The sequence below is a fragment of the Podarcis raffonei genome, chromosome 13 (assembly GCF_027172205.1).
Source record: "Podarcis raffonei isolate rPodRaf1 chromosome 13, rPodRaf1.pri, whole genome shotgun sequence".
Lineage (NCBI taxonomy): Eukaryota > Metazoa > Chordata > Lepidosauria > Squamata > Lacertidae > Podarcis > Podarcis raffonei.
Genome location: NC_070614.1, coordinates 39,272,908 through 39,290,395, shown reverse-complemented (window position 1 = coordinate 39,290,395; position 17,488 = coordinate 39,272,908). Strand labels below are relative to the sequence as shown.

The following is a 17,488-nucleotide window of genomic DNA, read 5'->3' as shown; positions in this document are numbered from 1 at the left end:
TGCTACATCCGAAAAGGGGAGGGTTATACATGATAAGCATAGGAGGAATGTGTTGGGGCAACAGGCAGATACAGGATATGTATTGGGAAGTACATTCTAAGCACCTACTACAAAGGGGCGATAAAATTTTGATTTGCATAATCTGCCACCTGGGCAAGTCCAGAGGAGTGCCTTTGCCCAGCGATTGACACCTATGAGTACCTTCCTGCCAGAATGTGACCTCCCGCTTGAGGGATTATGGCGGGGACCAAGTGGTTTCCAAGTCCTTGGCCAATGAAGCAAATTGGCGGTGGAATGAAAGAAACTGGCAAAGGAGTAGATTTTATATGATTTTTAAAGCTAGGTAACTTCCCTGAGCTGTCAAGTCGAAAGGATACATTTATGCATAAAATTTGTAACATTTAGCAACTTTAAAGATGTGCCCCCCCTAATTTCCGTAACAGGTACCTTTTGCTGATATTTATTATTATAATTGTATACTGCCTTGATAGATTTTTTATGAAACTGCAGATTATAAATGCGTAAGTGCCTGGAGGGTCAAAGGTTCCCCAATCCTGAGCTCAGCATTGACTACTCTTCCCTGGCACCTTCTCTTTCGGTAAAGGTAAAGGGACCCCTGACCATTAGGTCCAGTCGTGGCCGACTCTGGGGTTGCGGCGCTCATCTCGCTTTATTGGCCGAGGGAGCCGGCCTACAGCTTCCGGGTCATGTGGCCAGCATGACTAAGCCGCTTCTGGCGAACCAGAGCAGCGCACGGAAACGCCGTTTACGTTCCCGCCAGAGCGGTACCTATTTATCTACTTGCACTTTGACATGCTTTCGAACTGCTAGGTTGGCAGGAGCAGGAACCGAGCAACGGGAGCTCACCCCGTCGCAGGGATTCGAACCGCTGACCTTCTGATCGGCAAGTCCTAGGCTCTGTGGTTTAACCCACAGTGCCACGCACGTCTTTTTTTTAGGAGGGGGTTTCAGAACTGGGCTTTGCCTAGCCCTGCCGGGAGCCACCAGAGCTCCTTTTGCATTCGAAATATCTGCTCTTCCACTGAGCTACAGCCCTTCTCCATAGTTACCACCCTCATACTGGAACTGTAGGGGCTGAGAGAAGAGTGAGTCACTTGCCTAAGGCTACCACACTGGTTCATAGCTGTGGGGTTTCTTGAAGCAGTTACATCCCAGCAGTCGCTATGCAGCACCCTCTACCAACCCTCAGCTTTTCTTAAGCAACAGAAAGCAGCAGCTCCCTAAATATTTCTCAAAAACCAAGAAAGCAGAGAGACCCTTGAGTAGGCTTGCTTCTAGCTGGAAGCCGCAAGAGGCACAATCACTCCTGCTGCCAAGTATGTGCAATATACAAACCTATACTGGTGAACGTGTGCAGGGACACAGGCACAGCCTTTTTCTTTTATTTCCTCCCCCCCCCCTTCCTAAAGTGAGTCATGCAACTTCAAGCTGCCATTTCAGATGCCTTAAAAAAAACTTCTGTCTTGATTTCCTCTGATTGTAATGCTTTCTTGCCATAATGGACCATGTGCATAATAGGATGCCTATTTATATTTCTAGCCTGTCCCCGCCCCCCCCCCCATCTTGAAGACTTGAGGCAAGTGCCAATAAAATATTTGTGCACATAAAACAAGCAATTAAAAATTAATGGTGGTAGGTGGGGGATTTTAACCTCAGTTACTGAAAGCCAGGCCCAAATGGAAAGCTTCCCTAAGAGGCTCAGGCTTCGGTGAAGTTATAGAAGAAGGCCTGGCTCTATAACCACAGAAGTGGTCTTTTGGCCTGCTCTTCTAAATAATTTTATTCTAGTCACCAGACTCCCCAACCAAGACTTAGAAGTGCTCTCCAACTGAACACAGAGGACTGCTCTCAATACACAGCTGAATGAAGCATAAGAGGTGATAGGATATGCTGCATGACTCCAGACTGCAGGTGGGGTAATACCAAGCTCAGGTGTGGTGAACCTTTGGCCCTCCAGATGTTTGCTTATGTATTTATAACCTGCAGTTTCATAAAATTCCCCCTGTCTGTAAAAACACCTTCCTGCAAGTAGAAAACAAGCTGATCAGGCTGAGCTACAACCTCTCTCCCCAGTATGCTAGCTTTTTACTTGCAGTGACTCCTTTCTAAATAACAAGCAGATTTAAAATATGGCAACCCCTACCACCACCAGTCTAAATTGACAGTTCATTGTACCATTTTCTTCTCCTCCTACATGTGTACACAAAAGCCTCAGGGGAAAAACCCACCACTCCTAGCAATAAGGAATTTGAATATATTTCAGTTACGTGCCACTTCCTAGTTCAAACTTTCAAACACTCGCTGCCAGCTTCAGTCACCAATTGCCCAATACAGTCTCTTTTGCCTACCCCAGGAGAATACCCCCCCACACACAGTCACACTGAGAGAGGAGGTTTGTCAGCTCAGCTGAAAGCCCATGTCCCAATGGTTAGTTTTCCTGGTGTCAACACACTGGGTTAAGTAAGAAACAGGTGGAGAAATTTCTATTTTGGTTATGCAAGGACAAACTCCTGGAGTTTGGCAATGAATATGAGATAGGTATGACGGTGAGAGGTGGGTGGGAGAAAGAGTATGACTCAAACGCAGACGCCTGTATCGCTGATTAACTAACACCCCCCCAAGGCTGAAGGGATTGATGGTGTATTTATATCACCCATTTTGTGATATACGTACTGGATACCTCTTGGAGGGTAATTGCACAATAGCAGGCAGACAGGTCAAGAGTGTTTCAGAAGGCATCTGAGGTGCGCTAATGATTAAATTGCAGGCAAAGCCCTGCAAAGGGATCACCGCAAAACATTTCCTGCATTTGCAATCTGGTAAACAATCTTCCATAATCAAAATATGTTCCTTTGTGGGTGCTTCAGTGGCAGTGGAAGAACTCTGCCAAGTGCCAAGATGATGTGGTATAAGCCTCTGCTTTTTCCAGCTCAAGCCTGTCATGCAGATTGCAAGGGAATGTATTTCCCCCACCAACTCACAGACAAAAAACTTTGCTTGGTTTTGGGGCCACTGGCATATTGGTTGTTGCAGCATGGGAGATCCAGCCTTGCAAGGTTCAGTTGTGTATCAACAAGCGCACACGTTACAGATCTCACAAGGAGGCCGCCTCTTGTGTAGGACACCAACTCCCAGTCAACCCTCAGATGGAACAGGGCCTTCTGTCATGGCACCCACACTATGGAACATCTTGCCACAATAAATTTGGGTAGCCCATCATCTGCTTTTGGAAACCCATTTAAAACTTTGTTCAGGCCATAGCTTAGTAATAGGGCAAATGCTTTGTACTCAGAGGGTCCCAGTTCAGACCCTGAAATTTCTAGGTGGGGTTGGAAAGATCCTAATCTGAAACCCTATCAAATCACTTCCTATGCTCCACGAATGTGTGTTCCATTGGCCATGATAATTGCCTGCTGCTTTTAATATTGTTACTGGGGTGACTCATTGCCACTACACTTTAAAATGTGCATTTTATTTGTTAGTTAAGTTGGGGTCACCACCGAAGGGCCAACAAGGCAAGCTCTCCCCCCCCCCCCGTTGCCCAGAGAATAGTACTTCAGCTGTGTTTGAATAGCTTATTGCAAGGGCCTTGTACACATTAATATTTTATTCCACAGAAGAGGCTATGTGCTCAGTTTAACTTTCTCTTCTTTCTCAAGTTTTTAAATGATCCTATTTTTAAAAATACCTTAATGGAGGCTGCTACTATTCAACAAATATGAGGGACAGGAAATAACATTTAGATTGAAAGAGTTGGCTCTCAAAAATGTAAATTTTGGCAATATTCAATAACTTCTGAATGGGACAGGGATTGTCTCACTCCTGAACTCCCCCCTCCTGCCACAAGCCTGCTGTCCTTTACACCTCAGCTGACAGCAACTCTGGGGCAGACAAGGTGGTGCCACTTGCCAACTCCATCGTGTGCAGGCTTGATGTGCCGCCATCTCCACTTGGGACAACAGCAACCCATCACAGCGAGCAGACAAGGAAAAGCACCAGCTCCAGCTGCCTCCTTCCCCCTTGTGGCTTGGAACGATGCTAACTAACCGTTATCCCATGACAAAAATCATCGAGTGAGTTGCAGTCTAAGTCAGGTAAGGAGGATACCTCATGCCAGCATAGAATCATAGCACTGTAGACTTAGAAGGTACACAAAGGGTTGCCTGCAAGGCAGCGACTTCCAGGGCAGCACTTGGAATGGGAGGCTGTAAGCAGCTTCTTTTAGCTTTGAATTCTGACTATCAAATAATGGAATTGCTTTCCAGTGTGTTTTTGTAATCCTGGAAATACCTAGTTTTTTTTATGGGCACGTTTACGATGCCCCTTGGTCACTGTTATAAAACTCAAGAAACACAGAGATCTGTTTACGGCCTGCAAGATCCAAGACTGGAAGCAGCCAAGGCAAAGGTGAGGATTTTGCAGCCGTGCAGCCGTCCCCGCTGTCAGCATATCCTGTCCTAGCACTCCTTTTGCACCCTCTCACCACAGGCCACTTCCTTCCTGTTACAGTCATGTCTATTAAGATACTGAACTCAAGGCAGCGCTGCTACCCCTTGTACAATGGAGATGCAAGTGTTCCTGTTGAATCTTCATTGTGGACTAAACTTTTAAGTGAAAAACTAGTCCTGCAGCCAAGTCTTCCTTCTGGGCCAGTCTTCATTCTTGATGTTTAGTAGGGGCAGATGTCTGCCCGAAGCTTCTTTTTTTCTCGACACCCCAAACCCTCCTGGGGAAAAAACAACTTAAGTTCTCAGACAGTTAAAAATACATGCACCTATGTTTCCCCCTCCAAAATAAGACAAAATGAGGCATTGAAGGAATAAAGGAATGATTTATTTCAGGGTCTTTTTATACAATTCAAAGCAGGAGGGGATGGGGAGGCATTATTTCCCTTCAATCCAAGTTCCCTCATAGTATTTCACGCCCCAGGAGGAAGCCCATTTAGCATGCCATCGTGGATGGACAAACAGGCAACACTGTCCGAACAGAGACTTCCTCCTCACTCAACTAGATAAGCTAAGGAAACAAACAAACAGACAAAATCCACATTCCCGTTTTTCTGCTTGCAAAATTTCTGTCTTTGGGAACCCGAAGGTTCTGGCAGTTCTTGCTCATCCAAACTGGTACCCCCCTCCCCAAAATGGCACATCACAGAGATGGGAGGGCTTAAAATCCAGAAGTTAGTCCATCTAAAAAGTAGTGCTCCCTCCCAAAAGCTTTGCCTTCAACCAAGGTTGCTTCATTCCCAATACTTTCAGCAGACAACAGTCTAGCCGCTTGTTCCTGGTTTAGTGCTCGCATATCCAAAATACCTCCTCCCCTTGAGAGTTTGGTTGTTACGGGGCAACTGGGTTGTCCCCTCAGGACACACAAGATGTGATCGTCCGTCATCTTCCCAGCCTTTCCCCTCCCTTGTAAAATTCATATTTGCTGATAGCTGCAGGCCCCTGATCACTGTTGGACTTTGATCTGACCAAGGCAAATGGGGGGGGGGAGGGTAAAATTCTGCACACATTGTTTAAGAACATCATTGATGAAAGTGGAGGGAGGGGGGAATTAAGAGGGCAGCCATGTTAGTTTGTAGCAGCAAGAAGACAAAAGTGCAGTGCCGTTGCAGAGGCCAATTGGTTTCTTGAGGGATGTCAATGGGTTCACGTACCCCGACTGCCCAATTTATCAAGATGCGAAATGGAAAGGGGGAGGAGGGAGGGAGGGAGGGGGAGGCAGACAACCACAAACCTTGCCTTAAAAGAGGAAGCAAATGAAGTTGAAAGCCTTCCTTTTCATCTGCACAGCCACAGAAGCAGAAGGGGGAGACATTTCCCCCCTCTTCCGAACAGGCACACCTTTCAAGCTTTGTAAAGATCTTCATCTTGCGCTGCACAACAGCTGCTGCCCACAGTGACGTTTTAAGGTTAGAGATGTGCATGAAAGGTGTTTGAAAAATGGCACTAACCAGCAGACAAAAAACCAGCACATACATGCCCTCCATTTGCGCAGGGAGGAACCAGGACTCCTGTGAGTTCTCAAGGAGTGTAGTGGGGGGCGGGGGAGAGAGTCAGAACCCTTGGGCTCTGTTCCCAGTTGTGGAACAGTCATGTGGTTCTGTAGATTACAAGAGCGAGAGTCCAGGAGCCAGGATTTAGGTTCAACTCCCTTTGTTAATAATGCCCAAGGGACCAGAAAATGGCCCTGCTAAAAAATCAGCATTAGTTTATTAACTCGTTAACAAAGACAATAAAATGCCAAAAAAGGAGATGACACTCCACTCCCTTCAATTTCTTTGAGGGAGGGGTTAAAGGACAGGGGAAACCGATTTCCTTTCCCTCCTGTAGGGGAGGGTACTCCCCTCCCCTTCCCCAACCTGGGCACCAGGGTCTCACCCTGACACATCACATTAAGGGGGTCCAGAGATGGGTTACCAGGGTTCACAGCCACGTAGCAAAGCGCAGTTGTACAGCAAGTCGACAGGGGCACCCCCAAATTGGTACCCCCTGAATCCTGTGCTCCCCTCTAAAATCCAGTAGGGGAGCTGGGTACAGTCCCAAATCATCTCCTGGTGAAGCAGAGACCTGGAACAAAAAGAGATCCTATGAGGATTACAGACACCAATACTCAGGAGTCCTGTCTACAAATCACACGATGCAGAACATTTAAACCGCTTAGCTGCAGCGGGGAAACCGAAAAGACCCAAAACCATCCACATAGCAAACACACGCATTTCTGAAATTTGTAATAGCAAAAATGTCTACCTAACAAGTCTTGATAATGCCTCAACAACTGGATGGTGTATGTGTGTGTATATGCGTAAGTATTTGCAGGCAATGATCAGGCAACATAAAACTTCTCTGGCCACATACACATGCAAAGTTCAGATAAAACTCTCTCTCCAGGTTCCTTCACATGTGCGTTTCATAACTTAAGCAGCTTGCAGCAAGGATCTGCTCCCCCCCGTTGGACACCCCCAGTCCATTCATGGAACTGCAGGTACCGGGAAGTGGAATCTCCACCAAGGGGGTGTCACAAGGTAACTGGTAGTGGGAAGAAGCCACTACAGAATCACCGCGTTCAACACCGATCATGTGAGTAACTTGGGCCAACGTATTTCTGCCCCACAGCTGGCCTTCCCAAGGTCAGGCAGATTTACTAAAACCACCTCTTGACCCGCAGTGCTGTTTGACTTACCAGTGGTCCGAACAGCCCCTCAGGGCCCCTGGTAGCCAGGCTGGAATCGTGCTGTCTCCTCAAATATCAGCTCTTTCAGCTTCTCTTTGGGCAGGTCATCCAGCTCCATGTCAAAGGTGAAAGGCTCCTCGGCCACCGGCTAAGCGTGGAGCAAAGGGAGAGATGTAAAAATCCAGGAATCCTGGTCCCCAAACGCCTTCGTTTCCCAAGTCCACCCATCCTAGCCCATTGCACTCCCGCCTTCTTGTTCCTCGCCCTGCGCTCCCAAATCCCCTTGAACGGTAGTCAAACCCCAAGAACCAAAGCGTCCAGCACCTCATCTGAGGGGTCGTAGTACTGCTCTAGGTAAGGGTGGGCAAGGGACTCCTCCACCGTGATGCGCTTATTAGGGTTAAAGGTCAACATTTTGTCCAACAGGTCCAGAGCTGAAAAAGGGAAAGGGGGGGGGGGATAGGATGCAGTATCAGCAGCCAGACAGCAGATGGCAACAGGAAGAAAACACGCACACAAACACACACATAAAATTGTGCCAGCAAATAGTTGCAGGGCTGGAATCTGGCCACAGGTGGCAGCAGAGAGCAATGAAGGGTGGCTGGCATCACCGACAGCATCCCATAGCAAGATTCCTCCTGGATCAGGCCGAGGGCTCATCTAGCCCAGCATCCCGTTTCCAATGATGGCCAGGTAGATGCTTCCATGCCCTGCTTGTGCAGCAACAGCTCTCTCCATTTTGTGCCTATTCACAGGTGTATTTGTTTTCGAAGTGGACGTTCCTTTTCTCCGTTGTGAATATGGGCGGCTGCCGACATCACAATCGCGCCATGCAAATGCGTCTACCCCCTTTGAATGAGATCTATGTTGGCGGCCACCAGCCCCACATGCTTTGCTCTTTCCTCCTAGGGAAGATGCGCCACCTCACTTGACCACCTTGGCTGTTCACTTCTGTACCTTCTCCCGCTTGGCCTGGGCGTGGCCCAGAACGACACTCCTCTAGCTCAGGCATTGCTACAGGTTTACCGAGAGGCACCAGAGTGTTATTCTCAACCCCTTTCTAATTAATTCAACATTTGCGTGCCTGGGAAATCCGAGCGCCTTTTTTTCACAGCAATGATACACTGAGTTGATATTTTCAGTGAGCTGCTCACCATAACCCCAGAATCTCTTATGCACTTAATAACTGGCTTTCATAATGATTTTACCAACTGACCTGTAACAGCAAGACTTACGGGTGTGGCATTTGCAATTCACCCCTGAATCCTTTCTTTAAAATTGGCCTTACACTGACAAGTTGTACATACTTGTGAAGTTGCTGGGCTTTTAACATCTAAGGTCTTTAAGGACTCTAAGGTAAATGCAATCTGTCCCGATTGCAATTTGAAACTTATCAATTAGCTCCTAGAAATCTTCACTTGATTTAACGTAGCTCCTTAGTGCTATGTATTCCAAACACTGTCATAGAGGAGAGCTCTCACACACCATATATGTCCTCAACAGGGACAATTCATTTAGCTTCTCAGCTATCACCTGTCCTCCTTCTAACAGTCTTTTCACACTTTTGTATTCTAAGAACATCCAAATGCTACTCTGGCTGGTTTCTTGCTCTTCAGAAGAAATTGTTTGCTGCCTGTTTTAAGTCTCGAGTTATTTGCTTTTCAACTTAAAGGGAGTAAGTCTCACTGAACTTAGTGGGAGTTGCTTCCAAGTGAAACATGCACAGGATTGGGCTACAACAATTTGACAGATTGTGGCAAGGGCAGCTTCTCGGAGTTGCAACATTTACCATCAGGCAGCCCCCAACTCCATCAGCAACTCTCTCTGTTCTCTTCCTTCCCTTTGCCCCCTGGAGGAAGTCTACCATCTGCCAGAGAGCAGAAGGAACCAGCATAAAGAGCTCCAAATACCTTTAATGTTCTTTCTTTTTGTGGATGAATTATAACTTGTTTGGGGAACTGTAAGCTGCACAGAGCATAAGCATAGTGCAACAATCTCAATTGTCTTGGCTTCAAGGGGTCTAACATTAGCATCAACACTATGTTTTGCCCGCCTTTACTGGTAGCTGACAATTTGATTGGCATTACCTCTGAATGCTAATTAAGAACTTTCATCCTATCTTCAGTTTTGAGGGCACAGAACATTACGAACATCCCCTATCAGGGAATGAGTTATTTCAAATCAGATGCTTCTCAGTTGGCCTGCTTTCCTCTAGAGGTCTGCATAAAGCTGCTCTGTGGTGTTTTTTATTTGAAGTCCCAACAATCCACTTTCCTTTGGATTCACGTATAGCCTGTCCCATTGCTTTGTCTAGGGTGTGGCTGTGTGTTTATGTTATTAGTTAGAAACAAGACCACAGCTCTTACATTGTTAATAGCTGCATCAAAAGGAAATTTCAGGACACGCTAATTTTCATACCCCTTCATGGGAAGAGTGATGAGAGACATAAAAGTCCTGGTCACACTGGGTGAAAATGCAGGTGGCTGAGCAACATTTATATTTGAACAGTGAGGGGGAAACTGCAACCTGCACAGGCTAATGGGACCCTTCCATTCCAGCAGTTACTGGTGAGCATGAAACAAAAGAGTTTAAAGACTTCTGGCTTCGGTTATATTGGGAAGTATAATTAGGCAAATAGTAAGGAAAACACTGGAATTTGAAAATGGACAACAATGAGCAATGCATGCTGGGACACAGAAGTGGCTGAACACCCTTTACCTTCTTCCTCCCTTACCTTTGAGATCAGCCTTAGGGAACAGTTTGGCCCAGGGAACCTTGGGCTTTTGGGGCAGCGACTGGAGATAGTTGCGAGCCTTCATGTTGATGATGCAGTTCAAGTCGTCTTGAGACGGGGAACCCAGAATACCTGTAGAGATGGCAGATAGAACTTTGTTGGCTATATTGGACAGGGAAAATAATTTTCAAGTTCTGTAACAAATAAGGCCTCAGGCACTGATAAGAGACCAAGAAGGAGGCAGAGTTGGCCATTCAATGGCGAGTGCCAAAAACCTCTCCTCTCCAATACCAAATGCTTTACTCCCTGATATTTTCCCCTTACCCAGGATGTGGTTCAGCTGGTCCAGGTAGTGCTTGCCAGGAAAGATGGGTCGGTTTGACAGCATCTCAGCCAGGATGCAGCCCACAGACCATATGTCAATAGACTTGGTGTAGCCCTGAGAAGGGGGTAAAAGACATGGAAAGAGAACCAGGTTCTGGGCTTCCCTGCCATGCATAACCAGCCCACAGTTCATGAAGAGGCTGCTTTCTCCTTGCACAGTGACTATCTGACAGGATGAAAACTAAGGTTCCTTTATGTGGCATTGAAAGCCTGAAACTATGGCCCCAGCAAAAGTACAGGATTCAGGAAGACATCTCTCTTTCCCCAGATTTACTGAAAAAATAAAGACCCATATGGCGGGTGTGAGCTAAGTGTTATTAAATTAAGAAAATGTCTTCATGTTGCTTTCGTGCCTATGTTAATCCCCCCCCCAAAGAAGTTGAGAGACCTCACTTCCAACTGAGCTTTGCATCACTGTCTTCACTCCGACTATCTTACCTTGGAATTAAGCATGATTTCAGGGGCTCGATACCAGCGAGTAGCGACGTACTCCGTCAAGAAACCTGTGTGGTCATGGTCTGGGTCTGCAATCCGAGCCAGGCCAAAGTCACAGATCTGTAAGGAGAGAGGGGGGGGGGACCCCAAAGGGGATGGGCATGAGTAGCAAACCCAGGATGAGCAGAAATCTAAGGTTGCAAAATGCAGAGTAGGGGTGGGAGAAAGCTGGTGTCAGCAGGAGAGGGAAGGAAAGAGTCTAGCAAAAGTTGCTGAATGCCACCTTCAGGTCACACGTGGTGTTGATGAGAAGGTTGCTGGGCTTCAGGTCCCGATGAAGCACATTGGCAGAATGGATGTATTTCAGCCCTCGGAGAATCTGGTAGAGAAAGTAGCAGATGTGGTCATTGCTGAGCTGCTGAGTCTTCAGCAGCTTATAGAGATCAGTTTCCATCAAATCCTGAACTATATATCTGCAGAGGGAGAAATGGTGCCCCCTCCAGGAAAGAGGGAGCAAGAGCAACAGTCAAGAAAAACAACTTTAATAGTAGTACTGTACGTAAAGGAGCATCTTGGGAGGGGAAGGGGGAACCATAAAGTGCACACACACCTTGCTGAGCCACCCATGATGCCACCCACAATTTGTCCCTCAGGCTGAGTTAGATTTTCATAGGTGTAGTCCAGCCAGATACTGAGTGTTGCTAACACTTCCAATGACTGCCAAGCAGAATGTATCGCTGATAATGATGCAGCTAATAACACCGCCTCTTCACATGCTTGTGATGTAAACCTATTCAGAGGCATGGTACTAAAAGAACATTCTTGATCCAAGTGATCATTTTAGCCCTAACCCATTAAAAGCACAACGCCCAGAGCCACGCTCAGAAGACAACAGGAAGCCAATGCAGATGCTGGCGCAATCTTTTCCCAGCAATTCCACAGCACATCATTATGCTGTGTGCCAGCCAAAGCCTCAGAGCCACACATTTGATTCTATGCAGATCACAGTGTGACTCCCACAGCCTCTGGGCATCAAAACTTATTTTCACGTAGGTGCCCTTCCAGGCTTGGAAGGGACAACTGTGGTCTTCAAGGATACACATCACGCATCTGGTCGATGGTAGGTGCACGCAGGATGTCATTGATGCCGATGACATTCTCATGCTTGAAGCGCAAAAGGATCTTGATCTCTCGCAGTGTGCGCTGGCAGTACGTCTGGTGCTCAAAGGGACTGATCTTCTTTATGGCAGCCCGGATCTTGTTGACATGATCGTAGGCAGAGCTGTGGGGAAAGGAAGACAAAAGACACATGCAGATGGTAACCTCTGGGTCTGTGCACATACATAGACCGTTTCCTCAGTATAAAAGCTTGCACACATTCTTTCTCCAAATTGCCAAATGCCTTTCCCCCCCTCCTCTCCCCCATTGGAAGAAAACAGTCTGGTGATCCACAAGAGCAACTGACAAGGGGAACTGCTTCCATGCAAGCCAGTCAGAAAGCCCCAAATGTACACCAAGGTTTTGGATCTTAAGTCAATAGGATCAATACAAGGACAGAAAGATAAGGGAGAGAGGAGGAAATAGCAGGCACAGCAATACAAATTGCATGATACAATTATTTAGAAAACCCAACTGTTTGGCTCCATTATCACCACTTGGCACAAGTACTGGCAGCTGGCAAGAGCTGGCAGAATGAGACGTAAAGAGTCAACACTAGGTGGCATGGTACAGGGAAGCTCTGGCCCTGCAGATGTTGCTGAACTACAGCTGCTATCATCCTGGCCACTGACTATGCTTGCTGGGGCTGATGGGAATTGTAGTTCAGCAACATCTGCAGCGCCAAATGTTTCCTATACCTTCTGTAAAGCTCTCAAGACATGGAGTGTAAGCACAGAAGCCTAGAAGATCAGATGCTTAGCGAGGAGATAATGAATACTTCAGAATAAAAGGTGTTATGCAGTTTGACTGCTACAGGTACTGGCAGCTTACGTACCAGACCCAAGCTGTTGGGTGTAATATGGTGGCTAGGTTTCATACAATAGGATATTGCAAAGAATACCCTAGCCTGGGTAACTTTTGGAGGCACAAATGAGACATATACAGCAGTTCTGAAGGTTCAGTGATTGGAATAGCCTACTATTAATATAAAAACTATAGGCCTAGTGTCGATCCAAGTCTAGAAAAGCACACTATGTCTCAATATGGCATTTAACGAGGCTGGCAAAACTATGGAGCCTACAGGAATAGTGGTGTAAAAAGTGCAAGCACCGAGTGGGGCTGACATCACATTAAGCATTCCCGCATTACTTAACTACATGGCAATGAGAGGTTTGGCAAGAAGGCAGGTTAGCCAGCCTCCAACTTGCAAGACTTGTCCCTGGTGCCAACAGCCGTGCAACAAGAAGTTTGTCAGATGCAACTTCTTCACCAAAGTGCTGCAGTGATAAGGGGGCACCAGGGCTGTGACCACCAAGCTTCTTGCCACCTTGGTATTAAAATGCACAGAAGCGCCCTTCGAAAGCAGCAGGAAGGCACCAGCCAGCCTCCGAACAATGGAGGCATGAGCAAGGAAGCTGGCAAATATTGGCACAAGGAGATAGCGGGCCGGCAAGGGCCAGTCCCTGGGAGGGGCTCGGAGCACAACAATGACTTGGCAGGGCTAGGGCGTGCTTCTTCTGCGCGTTCCTAGTTCACAGGGCAGTTTGGGAGAAGAGCATCTGCAGGAAAAGGCTGCAGCCGAGAGGAGAGCCCTGCGCGTGCAACGGGGAGCCTTGGAGCGGAGGAGCAACGGGAGCCGACGCGGATAGGGTCGGGGCGGGGAGAGCAGCGTCGAGAGCGCGGCAGGCGCCTCTGTCGGAGTTCAGTAACTAAGAAGCAACATGGCGGAAGCCTGTCGGAAAGGCTACGGCGGCCGGGAGGGCCGCTTTCGGCGGGTGGGCCAGCCAAGCCTCGGGCTCCTCGCCCGGGTACGGCGCCCGGACAGGGCCATTCCGCGCGGTTCGCGCTCACTCACCAGACCATGCCGTAAGCCCCCTCGCCGATGTACTGCAGGTCCGTGTAGCGCGGCCCCACGTCGAACACTTGCCCTTTCACCGTCTCCACTCCCAGCTTCGGCGCTCCCGGTCCCGGCACAACCCCCGCCCCGCCTGGGGCTGCTGTCGCCGCTGCTGCCGCCATGGCCGACCTGATCGAGAATCTCCTGCAGCCGCTCCTATCGCTGCTTTACCCGGAACCGACACCGCCCGACAGCACCGCGCATGCGCTCGCCGAGGAAACGGAGAGACCGCCACTGCCCATGCGCTCGGCAGAAGCTGCGGCTTGAGGTTCCTCTCAGGGCGCATGCGCCCAGCCTGCCTCATAGCGTTTTGCGGGCCAGAACGCGCCTGGCTCGGATTGGGACGTCAAGAACTCGACCCGGAAGCGCCGCACCCATAACATTCCACTCAAAGCGATGCTCCACCCTCTCGCGCGCGCAAGCTTCAGTCCCGTTGGGCCACGCCCTTTGGCTCTGATTGGGCCCCGCCTCTTGGCTCAGCTCGCCTCCAATCCAGTTCCCGACACCACGCGCTTGCTTTTGTTTCAAGGCCCGCCCTTTTCCCTGTAGTCGCGTGTTCGAATCCCCAGTGAGGCTATATACTGCATACACTTGCGGGCGTCTTTGTATTCATTTGGATTGCGATTTATAGTCCACTCCATTCTGAAAAGAGAGATGCCAAGCTACACCGGTTGGATTTATGGAGCTGTGCGGTGGCAGGAGCTCTGCCTTCCTTTATTTACTACCTATGGCGTAAGGGCTCCAAAGAATCTTTACAATAAAAACAAAGCAACTTGGGTTTAAGAATGACTCTAGATACCTATGGGCAAAAAGGGGTTCCCAAGCTATAGTCAGAGCAGGACTTTGTTAGACTTCGTTATTGGGGGTTATAGAATCTGAGAATTATAGTTGGAAGCAAGCATGGGGGTCATCTAGTCCAACCCCTTGCAGTGCAGGAATCTTATGCCCAACGTGGAGCTCAAACCAATGACCCTGAGATTCAGAGTCTCATGCTCTACTGACAGACACTTGACCTCGCACAGGGCACCGTATTAACAAAAGATGATCAAAGGCTGCCCCTGATTTGTTTTTTAAAACAACAACAACAACAACCTGCTTTTCAGCCAAAAGAGCAATCCCCAGAGTGAGTTAAAGCAATCAGTGTTAAATGCGTTCAGGCACGTAAACCTGAAATACATGGTACAAATGGCGAAATATTTGAAAGGAAAAGGTGAAAAAGCAAACTTATGGAGAATGCCTGGATAAGTCAGTTGGTTAAAGGGTGGCGGCACTGATAACGCCAATGTTGCAGGTTTGATCCCCTTATGGGACAGCTGCATATTCCTGCATTACAGGGGGTTGGACTAGATGATACTCAGGATCCCTTCAAATTCTATGATTCTATGGTGCTCCAGATCTTTGGGGGAGCTTTGGTCTCTTGCGAGAAAGGAACATAAATGTGACATTTTGAAGCTCCTGGGAAATTCTGGCCATCACAAAGCACAGAGATGGATAAAATGGCCACTTGATTGTCTTGCTTTATCTCCCTTATGAAATTCTAAATATCTCCGTTGTGAACATGGCAGGGGTTTTTTATTGCCCCTAATTACTGCCTCCTGTGTTTTAGATCAGGAGATACTATGATGCTGGAAAATTTAGCCATCCTTTTCTTACAAAGCACAAATTCACCTGTTTACGGACATGTTTGTTAAGAGGAAAAAAGCTGACGCAAAAAGTATTCTGTCAGTCTAAAGTGGAGGCCTCTCAATCTGGCCCTTGGGATTCTCTCAGACATAGGAGCCAACTGCAAGGGGCGATGAGGGCTTCAGCCCCCACAATGAAATATTTGAGGGGGTGGGCCCCCACAAAGTTGATGAGCATTCCCATTCAGATGGTGTGTGATCAATTATGTGGGGCGGGGCTTTCCTGGGCCCCCACAATATTTTATTCAAGTTGCCACCCCTGCCCTCAGATGCCATATCCCCTCCTCAACCGCACCCCTCACCAGGCCAACTACACTACTCAGACATTTTTGTCTGGCTGCAATGCATCTTTGCACTTTGATCCTGCCGCTTGGTTTCCTGGGTGGAGAAAGGGGTGTGTAGAAACAAACCTGCCACACAGAAGTACATTTTGCATTCACTGCTGTGACCACTTTTGCCTTCTCACCACTGCCATGTGGCCCTCAGTCTGGGAAAGATTCTCCATACCTGCTTGAAAGGCTAAGAGTTGCGTCCAGTGGTAGTCCTACTCAGAGCTGACCCATTGAAATGAATGGCCATGGTTAATTAATTTCAGTAAGTCCGCTCCAAGTAAAATGTATGCAATCCTATATGTGTCTACTCAGAAGTCAGTCCTGTTGAGTTCAATGGCATTTACTAAGATTTCAGCTTTATTGTAGTAGTATACGCTTTCCTAGACTAGGCGGGGTAGTGTTGAGAATGCTAGGCAGGGCAGGTTAAAGACCCTGCTAACCACAAAGTGTACTAGGGAATTTTTAAAAAGCACTGTAGGATCAAGTCAATGGCTCATCTAATCCAGCTTCTGGTTCTCACAGTGGCCCACTAGATGCCTGTGGGAGAATTTAAAACTTGATGTGAAACAAGGGCCTCCCTTCCTGTGACTTGCAGCAACTGGTACTCATAAACTTTAAGGCAGTCTCCCTCACACACCTGCTTGTTGCAGAAATCAGAGGGAAAGGCATCCATTCTTCCCTGAGCTTCTTGAAGGAACGGAATAAAAATATATATAATAAAGATGTGGCGTTATCCTGGCAGATTATTTACATACGAGAAATTATAGAAGGTTGGGTGAAAAGGCCATGCGATGTGCAGAGCTACACGTGTCTACTCAGAAATAAGCCCTGTTGAGTTCAGTGGGGCTTACTCCCATGTAATGTGCATATAGGACTGCAGCCTAAGCGCCAGTTGTCGTCAGTGAGATTTCTACATAAAATTCAAATGTATGAAAAAGAATTAGCACACTATCTACTCACAACAGCATCTGTAGGGAACAACACTACTTTCCTGTGCTTTGATTTGCTAACTTAAAACCTACAGCAGTAGAGAAATCTGTGCTCTCAGTTGATCACAAACAGAAATGCTTCTCCTTCTTAATTTATATAGTTTAATGACAAAACAGACATCTCTGGATTTGTCTGAGAGAGCTTCACTAGATTTAAAAGGGCTGCTTAGTTTCTTTCTCTGCACTGTCGTCTTCTGTTCCCTGATCCACCATCACCCACACAATCCTCTAGCCGTCCCCTCCCCGCAAAACAAAACCCCAAACAAAAAGAGGCCTTGGCATCTTAAACAAATGTATCCTAGCATCAGATGTCCAGTATGCAAGAGCCCTCTTTTGTCTGATGCCATCTGCTGAAGAGGACTCCACTCTTAGCTAGGATGCAAGATCACGTCACAATAAATGCATTAGTCTCTGAGGTGCCACAGAGCTCCTGGCTTTCTTGCAGCAACAGACTTGACCTGGTGACTCATCAGGAATGAACGCCTAAAAAACATTTCTCTGCCTATCAGTGAGGCCGTGCTTGAATAAATAAAAGCCTGGCCTCCAGGCAATCACAGTTCTGTGCCAAAAAGAAAAGAAAAAAGTGAAATGGGTTGGATTTGCATGAGTTTGGTTTTATACAGTAATTGTCAACATTTTGCATGCTTTATCCAATGTCTTGTAGTTAGAGTGGGCATGGG

General features: G+C 47.5%; 2 protein-coding genes across 2 annotated transcripts in view; one reads left to right on the top strand and one right to left on the bottom strand.

Moving 5' to 3' along the window:
- Positions 1-17,488, top strand: part of CORO1A (coronin 1A) — a 77,976-nt gene that overhangs the window by 44,041 nt on the left and 16,447 nt on the right. The window lies entirely within an intron of this gene.
- Positions 4,833-14,178, bottom strand: MAPK3 (mitogen-activated protein kinase 3). Its single transcript, XM_053363569.1, has 9 exons — positions 13,764-14,178; positions 11,850-12,032; positions 11,034-11,223; positions 10,754-10,870; positions 10,256-10,370; positions 9,932-10,063; positions 7,522-7,631; positions 7,207-7,345; positions 4,833-6,593 (listed from the first exon to the last, which is right to left on the bottom strand). The coding sequence occupies exons 1-8, from the start codon at positions 13,925-13,927 to the stop codon at positions 7,226-7,228; spliced, it is 1,131 nt and encodes a 376-aa protein (XP_053219544.1). The 5' UTR covers positions 13,928-14,178; the 3' UTR covers positions 4,833-6,593; positions 7,207-7,225.